General features: G+C 37.5%; 1 protein-coding gene across 4 annotated transcripts; it reads left to right on the forward strand.

The window, feature by feature from the left end:
• Positions 1 to 459: 459 nt before the first annotated feature.
• On the forward strand, positions 460 to 15453 carry cyth4a (cytohesin 4a). 4 transcript variants are annotated; one of them, XM_079646549.1, is made up of 13 exons: positions 460 to 561; positions 5736 to 5818; positions 6086 to 6147; positions 7873 to 7939; positions 9498 to 9616; positions 10327 to 10407; positions 10563 to 10675; positions 10932 to 11080; positions 11676 to 11787; positions 12091 to 12167; positions 12274 to 12345; positions 12948 to 13096; positions 13502 to 15453. In XM_079646549.1, exons 2-13 carry the CDS (start codon positions 5801 to 5803, stop codon positions 13575 to 13577), a joined length of 1095 nt encoding a protein of 364 aa, XP_079502675.1. In that variant the 5' UTR covers positions 460 to 561; positions 5736 to 5800; the 3' UTR covers positions 13578 to 15453. The 4 variants fall into 4 exon arrangements, with proteins under 4 accessions (XP_079502675.1, XP_079502674.1, XP_079502673.1 ...); XM_079646548.1 differs by having other exon boundaries at positions 461 to 561; positions 6083 to 6147; XM_079646547.1 differs by lacking the exon at positions 460 to 561 and adding an exon at positions 3835 to 4175.
• Positions 15454 to 15473: the final 20 nt, after the last annotated feature.

The raw sequence follows: 15473 nt of genomic DNA on the forward strand, positions 1-15473 counted from the left end.
GTATAAAATCCAGTTAAGTAATATTTTATTATTTCTGACAAAAAGTTAGTCATTACGAAATGAAGCCAATTTGTATATTTTTTTCCAGTTTCATGCTGCCAGATATAATCATTTATAATGATATACAATATAACCAGTTATTAGTAGATTTATATTTTTGATTTATATTTTGTGCATTATATTTTGTACTAAGTATAATACAAGTAGCTTCAATATCTTCCATCATGTTATTTTTAGGCATATATTAAGGGTATCAGATATATCAAAATATATAAAAAACGTGTCTATGATGTGTTTTGCTCAAAATACCAAACAGATCATGCATTTTAGACATGCTTCATACCCCTCTATTTCAGCCCTGTTTTGGCTGATTCTCTGCTGGCCCCGCCCCCTTTTGAGCAACAGGCACACTGTGAGTTCTGTGACGAGCTGTCTGCTCTGCTCAGATACAGCTAAATGCTGCTATGATTAAACGCCATATCATGTTCCAAACCACTTCAAGGATTATTTCTGAAACAGTATGAAGCTCAAATGCTTCTTTTCTTGCGGGTTTACCACAAGGTGAGTATCTTTTTTAATTTCCTCCTTTTTTACACAGGCTACGCTCTCCAATACAGGTTAGCTCTGAGTACTAGCGATGCTTGCTAATGTAAACAAAGACCATATTTAGGGGCACCGTAAGGGGGTGAAAAGTTAGGACGATTCTATTCATACTAAATCCCTCCCCCTGGTGCCAGGACCAACAGATCCATCTTTAGGCTCCGCAGCCCTGTCCCCCCATAAGGCTTTGCAGTCTTGCCATGCTGTCCATTGAAAGCCAGTTGGCTAGAAAGCTGGACTTCAAGGACTTGATCAGTGACTTTGCCTGTAAGAAAGCTAGGCGCTGGGCTCTTGGTGAGGCTGAGCAGGGCTCATAATAACTGTTAAAGGGCAAGGCTATGGTAACGACATTGGATCACTACACACAAGATGCATGATGAGAAAAAGACTGAGAACAGGTAATAGGCTCTGATTTAACACCACCATCAGGCCTTTTCATTTCCATTTCCGTTTTGTTCTCCATTTACACTTTAATACCCTCTTATTTTGTAGTGGTATGGTATTTGGTATGTATATTTAATTAAAAAATCTTCTGCTTATGTTTTTTTTTTGTCATAGCATTTTATAAATGATAATATTGGTGTTAATGTTCACTTTATTTTAATTTAAGAGGTCATGTATTTTTAAGTTATATTTATTTTGATTTTTGAATGTTTTATTCAAAAATGTTATTAAAAAGGCATGTACTGTACACCATAAAAGATGACTATTGAGGTCTATTGTCAGGAATGTTAGTGTTATATCAAATAGTGAATTCTACTGCAGCAGAATGTTACAGTAGAATTTGCAGTCTGCACAGTGTTATATTTTCACCGCTCAGTAAATATTGTGCAGTTAGTATTGGACTACAAGATAGATGCAAGCCTGTACAGGTAGATTTATTTAAAGCATGCATTAGTCGGTTGGGTTCTGGAGGTGTGGTTACAGCATTGTGCTTGGTTGGCGTGGCCTGGGCCTGGTGGTGGGGCCCAATGTAATATATTTTCATGGGGCCCAAAATCCCTGGCGGCGCCCCTGATTACGTCCAAAACACGTTGTGCATTGTTTCTGATAGGACGTTTCTGAAAGGGGTTTAAAGCCAGCCCACATTTTCAATATTACGTCATATCAGACGCAAATCTGGATCAGCTCCATTGTACCCCCGTTTTAAAGATGTGGGTACGGAGGAAAAGAGAGGGTTTTATTTTCTGACACTTTGTGGGTTCACACCGGGGACACAGATATATATATAAAAGACATCAAAAAGTGCATTTTGCATGATAGGACACCTTTAAGTTATGCATTTAGTGTAGTCAACAGTGGCGAACCGTGTCTATCACAACTGGACCTTCTGTAGACACACACACCCCCCGCCGCCGCCCCTCCCCCCCCCCCCTCCGTGGCATTATAATGTCCGTCTTTTCACTGAATTGTCGTCTTGAAAAGGGTACTCACAACAATTCCGCAACAACTTCATCTTCACCTGTTGCACTTGTCATTTCAACATTAAAAACAATAAAACGGCATGAATTGCTTCGTCGCATTCTAGATCCTCTGTCTCGAGCCAGTTAACTATAGCGGGCCTTCTAGAGCAGTGGTTCCCAACCTGGGGGGGGGGGGGCCAAAGATCGCAGGGGGGTCGCCAGGCCTCAGATGATTTAAGGCCAAATATCATATTTAGACTTTTTTTTTATTTTTTACTTTTTTTTGTTGTTGTATATAATTGTAACGCAATACATGATTGTCACTAAAAGCCTTTTCTCTACATTACAATAAAATATAAAAAATAATTGATTAATTAATTTGAATAAAAATTCAAGTTAGTAGCTATTAAAGGCATAAAAAAAGCCAGCAATGTATCATTCTTTCTTTAATAGAAATGTTTCTTCTGCCCATAAACCGTCCAAACCAGGCTTGTCTGGATAAGCGCATTTCTAAAAAATAGTCATTGTCCATGCCGGTTTCAGTTGGATTATTTGTCACAGTTGCTCCGATCAGATCGGTCTCCTCCATTTTGTAGATTATTTATATTATAACACATCGGCAAAATCCGGTTTACTTTGAGCATGTGTTTTAAACAGTTGAATCCCTTTGTGAATTGTTTCCACTTGCGTCGTCCTTTCATTTATTCATACAGCGGGAATCCAAATGAATGAATCTTGAGTCCAATAACCATCAAAGTCACTCCAATAGTGCTCCTTAATTACGCTTTCATCCTCCTTTAACAAAATACTTCACATTCATCCAGTTAGTGACAGTAGTTGTAACATTTTTGAGACTTTGAAACTTTAATTACCGCTGTTGCGCCCCCCCCCCACTTGTGTGTGTGTGTGTGGGGGTGGGGCGCAACTTCCAACAGGAGTCATTTGGGGGGGTCTCTTGGGAAAAAAGGTTGGGAACCACCGTTCTAGAGTACCCTGGAACCGAAGGAAACTCCGAAAGAATACGCCCATTGGCTACAAATCAATATATGATTGGTTGATCAAACTATCAGTCCAAATGTACGCTCTCATTCAGTGCAACGGCCAGGGCATTCTATCAAGAATACCTTGGTTGAAGGATATTCTACCCAGAGACCCAGAAACAGATCTGATTGGATGCTTTCTTTTCTAACACAAAACCACTGAAATGCGTAGTGCATGGTCCGAGAAGGACAAACAAATCAACGTAACACTGTAATATTACAGATCAACAACACAGATACCATTCTCATTTATTCATTTTATATATTTTTATATACATTTTATTACATTTTATTTATATAATTAAATCGATTTTTTGTTTGTTTTATCTGAGTGTTCCAGTATTCTCTGAATACCTTGAAGGCCCTGACGGTTCACCACTGGTAGTCAAAAGCCATCATTTAGTATCTCTTTGGCGATTTTGCACCTTTTTATGATTTAATTTCTCTATTTGTCGTTATATGTTTATTTGTGGTTATTAGGAGTGGTATGTGTCTTTTTGTGGAACATTTTGGAGGTCAAAGCCACTGCCCCTGTTCAGAAATACATCCTTCTGTATTTTATATTCTCTGAGGTGTTAAGCCCCACAAGAGGGGGCCTCATATTTAAACTGGAGGTAACCGCACTGGCTGTTTCCTTCTTGCAGAAGTGAACATGTTTGACACCCAAGTCTTTAAATGCAAATGAAAAATGTTTTGGTATATTCAAAGATAAAGTGTGGCTCCTCTTATAGGCCATTCCCCTTTTGTGTATGTTTGTCATATTTTGTCCTTTAAATTGTATGGTTCTTAATGAGGTTTGTAGTAATAGTAGTACAGTAGGTGTAGTTGCTTTTTTTTATTTGTAATAAGACATGTGCAATAGCGATGTTGCGCAGTTGTAACATGAATTACATCTACGTTTATTAAAGAAATGTCACACACATAAAGAGAGTCCACATCAACATTTCGCTGTGCACGTCACTATGAAGTAAGAGGCTGCTGAGTGAACTGAGAGGCGCCACAGTGTCACAAAATAGCAGCACTGAGTTTTTTTCGGTCTCACACTCACAGTTTTGTTTCCTGTACAGCCATCAGTCACATTGCATCAAAAACATGGCTGTACGGAGAAAAGACAGCTTCCTCTGGGGAAAAGGTACGCTATCATTTTAATTTTAATCAATATAAGGAGGAAAAGCTACTGTTCAAAAAACAATATCAAGGCTTTTGTGGGATTTGGGAGGTTAGTAGAATTCACTTCAAATGCTGCTAATAGATTTTGTGGGTAACAATCTATTCAGTAATGTTGACTTATCTTGTATGTTTGGCTCTATATGTGGAAATAATTTTTAATTTTCTACAACAGATACTTGACAATTCAGTTGTATTCTTTATCATTTGAGACCAAATTCAAACTTATCTAGCTTTTTACATGTTACTTTATTTTTACGCCACAAAATTGGGGACTAACCCACACAAATTCAAATAAAGTGTGCTTTAATTAACCCAAAATCAGCCTTATTAATGTAAGATATAATTTGTAACTTTTGGGTATTCAAATCTCAAATAGATCTATGTTATCTATCTTTTTCAGTTGTGTACTTAACCCTAAACGTTTCCAATAAGTTCAATTTTAGCGGAACATTGTAGGAGAAACACTTATTTTAAACATTAAATTGTGTTGTTATCATGGGGCCAGTTTTGGGAGAGTAGGAAACCTCTGCGGATAATTTGGCATCCGGTAGAAAGCTCCAGAACATCTGGATCTAGAATTGTCAGAGGAACAAGCTGAGCTTACATCAGTACCTTTTTGGTCAAAGCACTTAAAGGTGGGGTATGTATGTTTGAGAAACCTGCTCGAGATACACTTTTTGTTATATTCCATGGAATGCTCTTAACATCCCGATAGCAATGAATATCTTAAGTGCTTAGACAAAAAAATCATAAAAACATGTCATCTGTGGAAGCCGTAGTACTGTAAAAAGCACGACCAATCATTTTAGCTGGCCCGGCTAAAACTCGTGCCCTCATTGGTCATGTGTGCGTTCGTGTGTGTTGGAGGAGGGGCTCTGTAAGGAAGTGGCAGATTTCTTCCGGTTGTGTATTTTCAAATTCTAGCGTACTCGAGTTGGTTTCTCCAAAATTACCTACCCCTCCTTTAAGTCTATTCTCCACTGGCCAGCATTGAAGAATCGCTGATTTTTAACTAAAATGGCTATATATTTGTGTTTTTTTACTGGTTTTAATGGGCACCCAAAAACTTCCTGAATGATGAAAATGAAAGAATCCTAACTCTGAGAAACTGTGGTGGTGAAGAGAAACCCTCCCATTATCCCAATCCCATGCTACTACACGACACCAACCAACTCTTTGTAATTGTTCATTGAGAGTCTCCTTGTGGTAGAACATTACATATTGTGCCTTTAACTTGCTTTTTAATCGGTTTCAAATCATCCCCCCATTAACACATTCGCACAAAATAACATGATTTGTCCTTTAAAGGCCATAGTGCACTCAAAATTAACCTTATTCATTGTAAAGAGGAAAGGGATGTTTTTAGACCTCATTCCCTACTTACTGTCCACTAACTAGGAGGACGTTTGGATGTATGCTAGTCTGTGAGAGAGGGAGCGTAGGCGTGAGCTAGGTTGTCAAGAAAGTGCACAGTGCTGCTGAATGTCTACTGATTGCCTTCCCAAATATACTTTTTCCACAGGTCCACCAAGACTAGCCCCAGGAGAGAGGAGGGATGGTGACACCTATGGGATTCACACATTTCAAATGCTGGATGACATTCAGGTAATGTGGTAAATATATCCCTCCAAGGTCTTACAATAAATCCCTCATTATTCTTCTCCTGGCTGCCTTGACAAAGCTCTCAGCACACAAAGGCATTTCATTCAACAAGTTTCAATGAAATATTATTTAAAGATCCTCTTTTATAACTGACGGGGACCAACCGGCCCTGAGTAATCAAGCATTGATTCTATGGGGATCTGTAATAATGACACATCTTGGTACTAAGCTTACTTCACTGCTCTCATTCTCATCTCCCTGTCTCAGAAGCTGAGGTTGGAAATCAATCACGTCATGCCAGATATCCACAACCCCTTAATGAAGGAGCAGAAGTGAGTATTTCTTTGCTTTTTTTTTTTATATAGATCAGCTTCTCTATGAGTCAGCACGGTCTTTCGCTCTTATTTAAGCGACACTGGCAGACTACCACTTCACTTGTAGTAAGTGCTCAGTTTGAACATTTCATACAAGCAGCATTTTGTAATTTTCTTTTTGAGTCAGAAGTCAACATATTTTCAATTAGATGCTGCACTTGCAGTGTAACCTGTAAACCTGCCACTCAAACCTTTCACCCTGATGTTTTTAGAACTGCATTTCTTCTACTTGACATAGCCTGTATCAGTGGTTCCTCGATTGCAGCCTCACAGCTCTGTCAACTGTTTATCCAGAACGTCAAGCTAACTATTTGAACCATTGATCCATTCCTTTTGATTACCATTTCAGCTGTTTATCCTTTAGATTGACCTACTTATTCAGACAATGACATTACTTTTAGCCAACTATTCCAACTGTTTATCTTAATTAGTTTTTTTTTACTGTTCATCCATTGTTTTTAGATAGTTTGCCAACTTTAGTTAAAGATGGCAATAATTATTTCAACTTATAGTTTATTTCTAGTTTTAGCTACGAAACATTTTAATTTAAACTATTATGACTATTTATATTGTTTATCCAGGGCTCTTAGCGACTTTGCGATCCACTTTCAGGTTTACTGTTTTAGCTGTTAATCATTACTTTTAGTTACATTTCAACAATTTAACTTTAGTTGTAGCTTTACTTGTTTACTTGCTTGCCAACTATTTCTTGTGCACTCTCAACACATGACTTAAATGTGGATATTCAAATGTATTATATTTTCACTTGAACCATGGAGTATATGTACTTCTGTTAGTCACTGATGTTCAAAGTCTTGTGAACATTTTAAGAGATTATGTGCATGTGGCTGACTTCCTATTGCTTTTGACGCTGATTTCAGAAAGTAATAATTGCATTTCATCTGTATGATGACACTTCATTTTGCTATAACTGTGCTACTGGCTTGATAAACACTGTTATCAGTAGGCTACTGGACTGCTAATCTCACCCAAAAACTATAAATACAATTATGAGATACACCTTTAAGAACAATTCAGATAATGCTCTGAGGAATTTATTTTAGTGAATAGTTCAATGACCGAAAATTCATTGATAAACATGTTGATAGTTTTAATAGTTGATTTATCAGTCTAGTTATTATCAAGTCGAGTCAAAACTCCAAATAACTTCTTGTTTAAACATTTTGAGCCTCAGCAACACGCCAACATATAATGTTTTTGTTTTTGAAATGTCTTTATGATTTTATGTATTTCATATAAATATACAGTAGTAAAACTGCAAAAATGTGATGCTGTATCCAGATTGAGAAAGCAGACTACACAGTTGCAAAAACATGACTTTTTCCCTGCAGAGGGAGTTTCTCTCCCACAAGCCTCAATTATAGCCCTTTGTTTACTTCAATGACATAGTGACATCACTATGTAAAACTCGCTTCTATTGGCTGGCACCCCCACACATTGGTTGTGATATGCTAATGGGTGGATGATCTCTAAGCTGTTGACCAATCATCACAGAGACAGCCAGCTAACCAATCAGAGCAGGCTGGGCTCTGGTTTCAGACAGAGGGTGAAAAGTATGAATTTGTCAATGAGCATAATATGTCTGCTTTATTTAATAATTGTATTTATGTTGTATGATATACTAATGTAAAAATTGATTTGAAATGTGTTCCTTTATTGCAGTAAAAATGTTGTGAGGAACAAGAGATTCTTACGTGGGAAAAAGAAATTCAACATGGACCCAAACAAGGTGAGTTTATTTCCTGTTTTATAACAATCGAATAATTATATTCAACATTTAAAAAATATGCTACAGTGAGTAAAGGGGTAGAAGGTCAAATCAAACTTTTGACTTAAGCTCCCCTGGATCTGAAGGTCAACAGTCTGATGACAGTGAATATAACTTGTCACAGAGCTGATGTAGATTAGAGTATGTGTCTGTCTGTGTGTGTGTGTGTGTGTTGTGCAGAAACGCAAACTGTGCACAGATGCAGAGGATGATGGCGAGAACAACCACATCCTGTTCCCTGAAGTGGTGCAGAAGCGCCACTTCACCACAGCGACCTACGTCTTTTTCGCTGCTTCCTCTCTGCGTACTCGGTTAAAAACTGAGTCCCTCGGCACGTGACCGTTATGAGCCCAGGCCTGAGGACACGTACAAGTGGGAGGAGGAGAAGTTTTAAGGCTTCTTGGGGTTAAAGGGGTTTTGAAAATGCAATAGATATGAAGAGCTACTCAACAGGAGTGCACACTCAGAAGAAAAGGTCATATTTGAAGTTTTGGATGTGAACATGCTTTGAGATTTAGTAAGATAACGGTGTGCTAACGTTTTTCGCCTTATTTTTCACGGTGATCAATGACGAAGAGTGACTCAGAGGAGTAGAAGAAAACTTTCTTGATTATCAACCTGCAGAGTTGGCACTGCTGATAAGAATATAAACAAGCTCTGGCCAACATAAAAGCTTGTCAGGGACGTTCACAAACTACAGTTTCTATAGGAACAGCCAATATTCAATCTACATTTCAAACTAGCTAAAGAAATGTTAATGCCTGCAAGTGACCTTTAGTCAACTTACACCAACATTAACATAATGGCCCTTTCTCCACCCCCTTCAAATATAACATCTAGCAAACTAATCCACTTCAATGCTCCATTGTAAACTACATTTATTCATCGAATCACATGATGCTATGATGTTCCATTTATTAGCTAAAAAAAGGGCCATTATACAACTTATGTTCACTTGCTGATATTTATTTAAGTATATTCCACATTTTCTGACTGATAATTGTGTTTTCATAAATTCCTAGAAACCAGGGAGAGTTCATTTAACTGCAGTATCAAACCCGACCCCCAGGGACTGTATAGAATTATGTCAAAAGTAGTGAAAAATTACCATTACAAATTCCCAGGGCCCATGTGGTGACTTCAAACTGCTTGTTTTGTCCAACCAAGAGTTCAAAACTTAAAATACAAAAATGTAAATAAAATAGGTGTAAAGCATTTTTTGTATCATGTCAAAAAGGGAGAGTACAATAGCATTGTGTGATTTTGAATGACTGTTATAAGCAAAAACCATTCTGCTGCCCATGGGTCTCTTAATCAAAACAATAACAAAGGATGGAGTTTAGTGGCGTCGTAAAGTAGTGTAGGATCATGGGACTTGTCTCCACCACCATTGATGTCAGCTTCTTCCATTACTTCAGTGTTCTTGTTCAGTAGGGTTTTATTTTGAGTACTAAATCAAAATATAAGGTACTCTTTGTTAACATGGACATAACTGATTTGCGTGCTAATGTTTTTACAGGGTGTCCATTACCTAGTGGAAAATGAATTGCTGGAATGGCGAGCAGAGTCAGTGGCTGAGTTTCTTTACAAAGAGGAGGGACTGAACAAGACCGCCATTGGCAACTTCTTGGGAGACAGGTAAAGTGCTCAGACAAAATGTGAGCCTGGTGGTAACTAACTGAAATGGGTTGTAATAAAGCAGCGCTCTCTAGGTCTTCCTCAGACGAGCCCTCCATCGTTGCTTCCAGTCATCCCGGTTCTCCATACATCTGGCCAGTTCATTGGTACTTTGTGCTCCTGCGTCATTAGCGCAGTCTATGCTAAAGTGCACAAAACTGCAAATAATCGAACGGCCACTCTAGGCTGGCTCCAAAATGTCGATCTCCAAAGACCCCCACGTTAAAATGGCCAGAATTAGAGCAGAAATAAACGTTTTTGAAATAATGGTTTTGGGGTCTATAGCTTATATCCCTTTTGTTGACCACTGCACGGGATGTCACTTTTATAAAACTCACTTGTTTAAGATATACTCGGGCTTAAAGTTATTAAACCGTATCACTGGTTGCTTTGAATGACAGGCGGGTGCCGTCAAAGGTCAGGATGTAACTTCAGGAGGAAAACCGTGGCTGAAATATATCCTGATGCCACAAAATGAAGCATAAACATTCATTTAGATCAAAAGCAGTGGTTGAATAAGTACTATTTACTTTAATCAAAAGAACCAGTGCAATGAACACCTCCAGCCAATTATCGGCCAAATGTACTCATTCCGCATTTAAATGTTTTTTTTATTAAAGGGTTTACACTGCATCTTAACATTGTGTTAACTATATTTGAATTTCACACAGGGAGGAAATGCATCTGCAGACACTGAAAGAGTTTGTGGGCCTGCATGAATTCTCCGACCTGAATCTGGTGCAGGCGCTGAGGTTCGTCTGGCAGAATTGATTTGAAAGTCAGCAAAAAACGTTGCAGCAGTTTTACCTTTTTTCTTGTTTTCTGATGATGAGGGACTTCTCCTCCTTCTTCACAGTGTGTTTGATATTGTGTATGCATGTTGTTTGACTCCTCTGCCGTCTTGCAGACAGTTCCTCTGGAGCTTTCGTCTCCCGGGAGAAGCCCAGAAGATTGACAGAATGATGGAGGCGTTTGCAACTCGCTACTGCAACTGTAACCCAGGGGTCTTTCAATCCACGGGTACGAACAACAAAGGCGCTGCCTGACTCACTTTCTCAGACAGTCCAATTAAAAAGTTTCCCTAATTTCATAAATATCTGTAGAAGACAAGTTATCCACTGTTATATTTCTTTCTTTTCACAAATCACAACAAGCATTGCTATCTTCTCATCTCTGCCTCACACAAACCTTTTACTTATAATGGGGTTTTATTTGATGATGAACAGCTGAAGGAAACTAACTGTGTTGTGTGTATTTGTGTTGATGTGTGTTACAGACACATGCTACATCCTGTCTTTTGCCATCATCATGCTCAACACAAGTCTCCACAACCCCAACGTGAAAGACAAACCCAATCTTCAGCGATTCATTTCCATGAACAGAGGAATCAACCACGGAGAGGATCTGCCCACAGAACTGCTCACGGTCTGATGCTATTACCAATACTTCTGTTTAAAAGGGATGGTTCACCTCAGAGTTGGATTGAAAATGCCATATAAATGTCATATAGCAGAACTAGATGGCACTGATCCTTTGCTGCTCAGAGACTAAAAATACATGTTAAAATCTCAACAGCAATGTCTTAATATAATTAACAAAACTTGTTGTGAGCAGTTTCAAGTGAACTACACCGTCCAATCACATCACAGTGCGGAAGGAAGTACGAAAGGCTTTTTGCCATGTGTAGTTTGGTTTAAAGGAAATCTTTCTGATATGAGACCGCTTACTAAAAGATCTGAGGAATAGCTTGCTTACTAAATATAAAAGTTTGAAAAAGATAACTTATTCTCATATTGAGTTTAGTGCAGGATACATTTACACATTTCTTGCCAAAATAATTTTGTACAGGTTTTTTCTCCTTGGCTGTGGAACATACTGTATGAACAAGTTGTTTTTTAGCCTTTAGACAACAGTAGACTTTAGCCAAAACTCTGGTTTGATTGACATTTTTTAAGGGAAACCAGACTTTGGAAAACTTGAAATATTCTACATCTGATGTTGAAATTGTCATCTCTTCCAGAAACTTTATGCAAGCATCCGCAGCGAGCCATTCAAAATCCCTGAGGATGATGGGAACGACCTCACGCTGACGTTTTTTAATCCAGACAGAGAAGGCTGGCTCCTTAAAATGGGTGAGAAGATGATGATTTTGTAACACAGAAGATAAGGCTGGAGGCTTTTAGACTCTCCTGTGCATTAGGGCCATTGTAAGTAAAAAAACTAATTGTTATTGCCGAGCCAGAGGAGGGCAGCTTAAATTCTCTGATACAAATTAATTGAGAATAAATGTGTACCATAAAAAAAAGATCAAACCGAACATTTACCCTTAGAATAATTGATTTACTTAAAACTCAAAAAGCTTTAATATGCTGTTGTATTTAGAGAAGATTACAAAAAGAAAACGTTTTCTTACAATTATTTTGTCTTTGTTGAAGGTGGGCGAGTTAAAACCTGGAAGAGGAGGTGGTTTATCTTAACAGACAGCTGCTTGTACTACTTTGAATACACCACAGTGAGTATCTGTCTTTCTGCTGCTACAAAACCTTTGCTTCAAAAGTAAATATTCTACTTGGAGTTTAAAGGTTGAATCTGTGTTTAATATCCGCCTCTTCCTGCAGGATAAAGACCCGATAGGTATTATTCCTCTGGAGAACCTGTGTGTAAGGAGTCTACCAGACAACAACAAACAGGTATTTGGGTTTTTAAATACTGGGAAAGCATTTTATTTAAAGGCAACTAAATAATAACATTTCTAAAATGACAAACATTCATTATCAGAATGAAAATCTAGAAGAATGGAAATATTAAAAAATAAAAAATAACCCTCCCATAACTGGAGATAAATTCAAGGAGATTCCCCAAATGTTTAGTTACACAATCCTCTCCTCTAGGTTTTCTCCTTAGATAATGTGTACAAGCTAGGATGTAACAAATCTTAAATGTTTATTTCAAGAAGCTGGAATGTTTAGCAGTGATGAGGATTTCATGGCAGTGGTTATCTGTAATTAAGTGATTCTAGAAGAATATCTTCCTCTTGCCACATTGCAAAATGTGTTTTTCCACTCATGTATTTTTAAACTGATGTTTAGAAGTGTGCTCTGTCCCTTTTGAATAAACAATTAAAACACAATCTGTAACTTAATGAATGACACAGTTTATTTCGAAATAAATATATTTAACACAAGTGTTGAAACAGCGAGTCAACAGCCTATCAGAAAGCTCATAGAACAAACAGAAAGCATAGGCACAAAGTAACAGTACAGCATGTGTGTCTTTGTCTGTGTTTGAACAGTATTGTCTGGAGTTATATAACCCTAAAGGACAAAAGATCAAGGCCTGCAAGACGGAGAACAAAGGAAGAGTGGTGCAGGGCAAACATCAGTCCTATAAGCTGAGGGCCGCCGGATCCGAAGAGCGGGACGCCTGGATGGATGCGATCAGGTAAGAACTGTCTACGTTATGAGAACTCACAGGAAACATGTCAAATGTCTATAAATATTTAAAAAATGTCAGAATCTATAAGGAAATTATCAAGAAAAAATGTATAGAAAATACCGGAAAAACCTGTCTACCAGTAACAATTGCCGATTCCTTTGTAAGTCAAACAATTTAAAGATTATACCTTGAGAGCTGTAAATAGTTGTTTTTTGATCTATTTTCTTTCTTTATATAGATTTAATATATTCATTAATAATCAATACTAGCAGTTGCCCAAGCTACTGTAGAAGTGACAATGCCTGCAGTACAGAGAACATGGTCACTTTGTTGACATAAAGGCAATGAGAAAAATCTACTTCTACTCTTGATGATCTCAGTTTAAAACTGAATTCAAAACTTCTCTTTCAGGACATGCATCACCAAAGATCCGTTTTATGACCTGGTTTCTCTGCGAAAGAGGAAGGTCACAGGCAACACTTCCTGATAGGACTGAAACACAAGGCATTGGAGGAAAAGTATTTTAATCTTGCATGATGTGTGAATACATTTGTATCGATGAATCGCCCTGTGAAGTTGCCAAACGTGAATAGCAAAGCGTTTCTCAGAAAGGTTCAAATTGGGAAGTAACATTTGTTGAAGTGTAAAATGTTGGTTAACTATTTTTGGCTTGTAATTTTGAGTCTTGACCTTACTTCTGCAAACTGCATGCACTACTGCACAGACTTCAGGGAATGCTAGTCCTACTGACAAACATCTGCTACCAGAGAAGTGATCAAAGGAAGGCTTGATAGTGTCCTAAAAGTAAAACTGAACAGGCCTACTGGGTGCAGGTCCATGGCCCCTATGACCAAAACTCTTCATCAAGTGACCGTGAACTTCTATTGCAAAATAATCTATAAAATATGTCCAAAACCATAACAAAGTGAAGAGAACGAAGAAAAAACATGGAATACAACCAGGATAAGATGAAAGATTACCTAAAAATAGATAAATGGTAAATGGACTGTACTTATATAGCGCTTTATCCAGTCTTTACGACCCCTCAAAGCGCTTTACATGCTACATGTCGTTCACCCATTCACACCCATTCATACAGAGCAGTGTATGTTACTCTAGGAACTAAAATGCATACACATTCACACACCGTTGGCCATGGCATCGGGAGCAACTCAGGGTTAAGTATCTTGCCCAAGGATACATCGACATGTTGACTGCACGGGCTGGGATTTAACCCACAACCTTCTGATAGAAAGAAGACCACACTCCCTCGCAGCCACAGTCGCCCTTGAAAATGGAAAACATGGAAAACATCCACTAAGAGACAAATAATTACAAAAAGAAGACTCAAAGGGACAACACGGAGGTGTAAAGTATAGGAAATGGGATGCGAGCGATTCACAATGTTTTAGACAAGATTCAAAATAACTGCAAAGCATTGTAAAAAGTCTAAAAAGATATATAAAACAAGCACAAAGACAACAGATAAAAGAAAAGAAACAAAGAAAAAAAAAGAAGACACAAACATACAGTAATACAAAGAAATAGCCGGTCATTTTGTCTAAATATCCTCTGGGCTATTTGGAGTAACAATTATTTATTATTGTTGATTGAAATGTCTTTTTATTTAGAATATTTAAACATTGATAACTGAATCAACAATCTTACTTTATATAATGTACAGTTTTATGATGTAAATATAGTGCCTTCCATTTGAGCTCTTGTTCAAAACGTTGATTCAATGTTTTTCCACTTTTATAACTTTACTTACTCATCTAAACATGAAAATTAATTATCATAAATATTCTCTTTTACAATAGAGTGCATTATTACTGATACATTGTTGTATATACATTTAAAAAGCAGGTTGAATGGTAAAGCAGAGTTCAGTTAGTATGCTCCAAATATCTGGAACAAACTCCCAGAAACCTGCAGGTCCGCTGCAACTCTGACTACTTTTAAATCCAGGCTGAAGACTTTTCTTTTTGTCGCTGCTTTTAATTGAACTATTCACACCTTAAACTGCACTGTAACTTTTATACATGTATTTTTTCTTTTAATGTATATTTTATTAGCTTTTCTTTTTAATGACTGATTTTAATTTTCTTAATGTCTTTCATTTTTTGTAAAGCACTTTTAATTGCCTTGTGTTGAAAGGTGCTATATAAATAAACTTGCCTTGCCTTGAAAAAACTGAAAAGATTCTGTCATATTAAAAACTTTAACTTATAAATACTATTTTTAAATGGTCACTGTACAGTATATTTTATTTAGCTTGAACATGTTTTCTTATGTTGTAATTTAATGACTATATTGATGGAGGATTAAAACCCATGTTGGAAAATAAACTGGTGTTTTGTGAATCTGTTTCTCCAGCAGATGG

This window comes from Notothenia rossii (genome assembly GCF_949606895.1).
Source record: "Notothenia rossii genome assembly, chromosome: 8".
In the NCBI taxonomy this organism is placed as follows: Eukaryota; Metazoa; Chordata; class Actinopteri; order Perciformes; family Nototheniidae; genus Notothenia; species Notothenia rossii.

Excerpts from the sequence above, each read along its gene's own strand:
- cyth4a (XM_079646546.1), top strand. The coding sequence starts at position 4,136 with ATGGCTGTACGGAGAAAAGACAGCTTCCTCTGGGGAAAAG. Across the intron at positions 12,168-12,273 it reads ACTACTTTGAATACACCACA|GATAAAGACCCGATAGGTAT; the intron begins GTGAGTATCTGT and ends CTCTTCCTGCAG. Across the intron at positions 13,097-13,501 it reads GCCTGGATGGATGCGATCAG|GACATGCATCACCAAAGATC; the intron begins GTAAGAACTGTC and ends CTTCTCTTTCAG.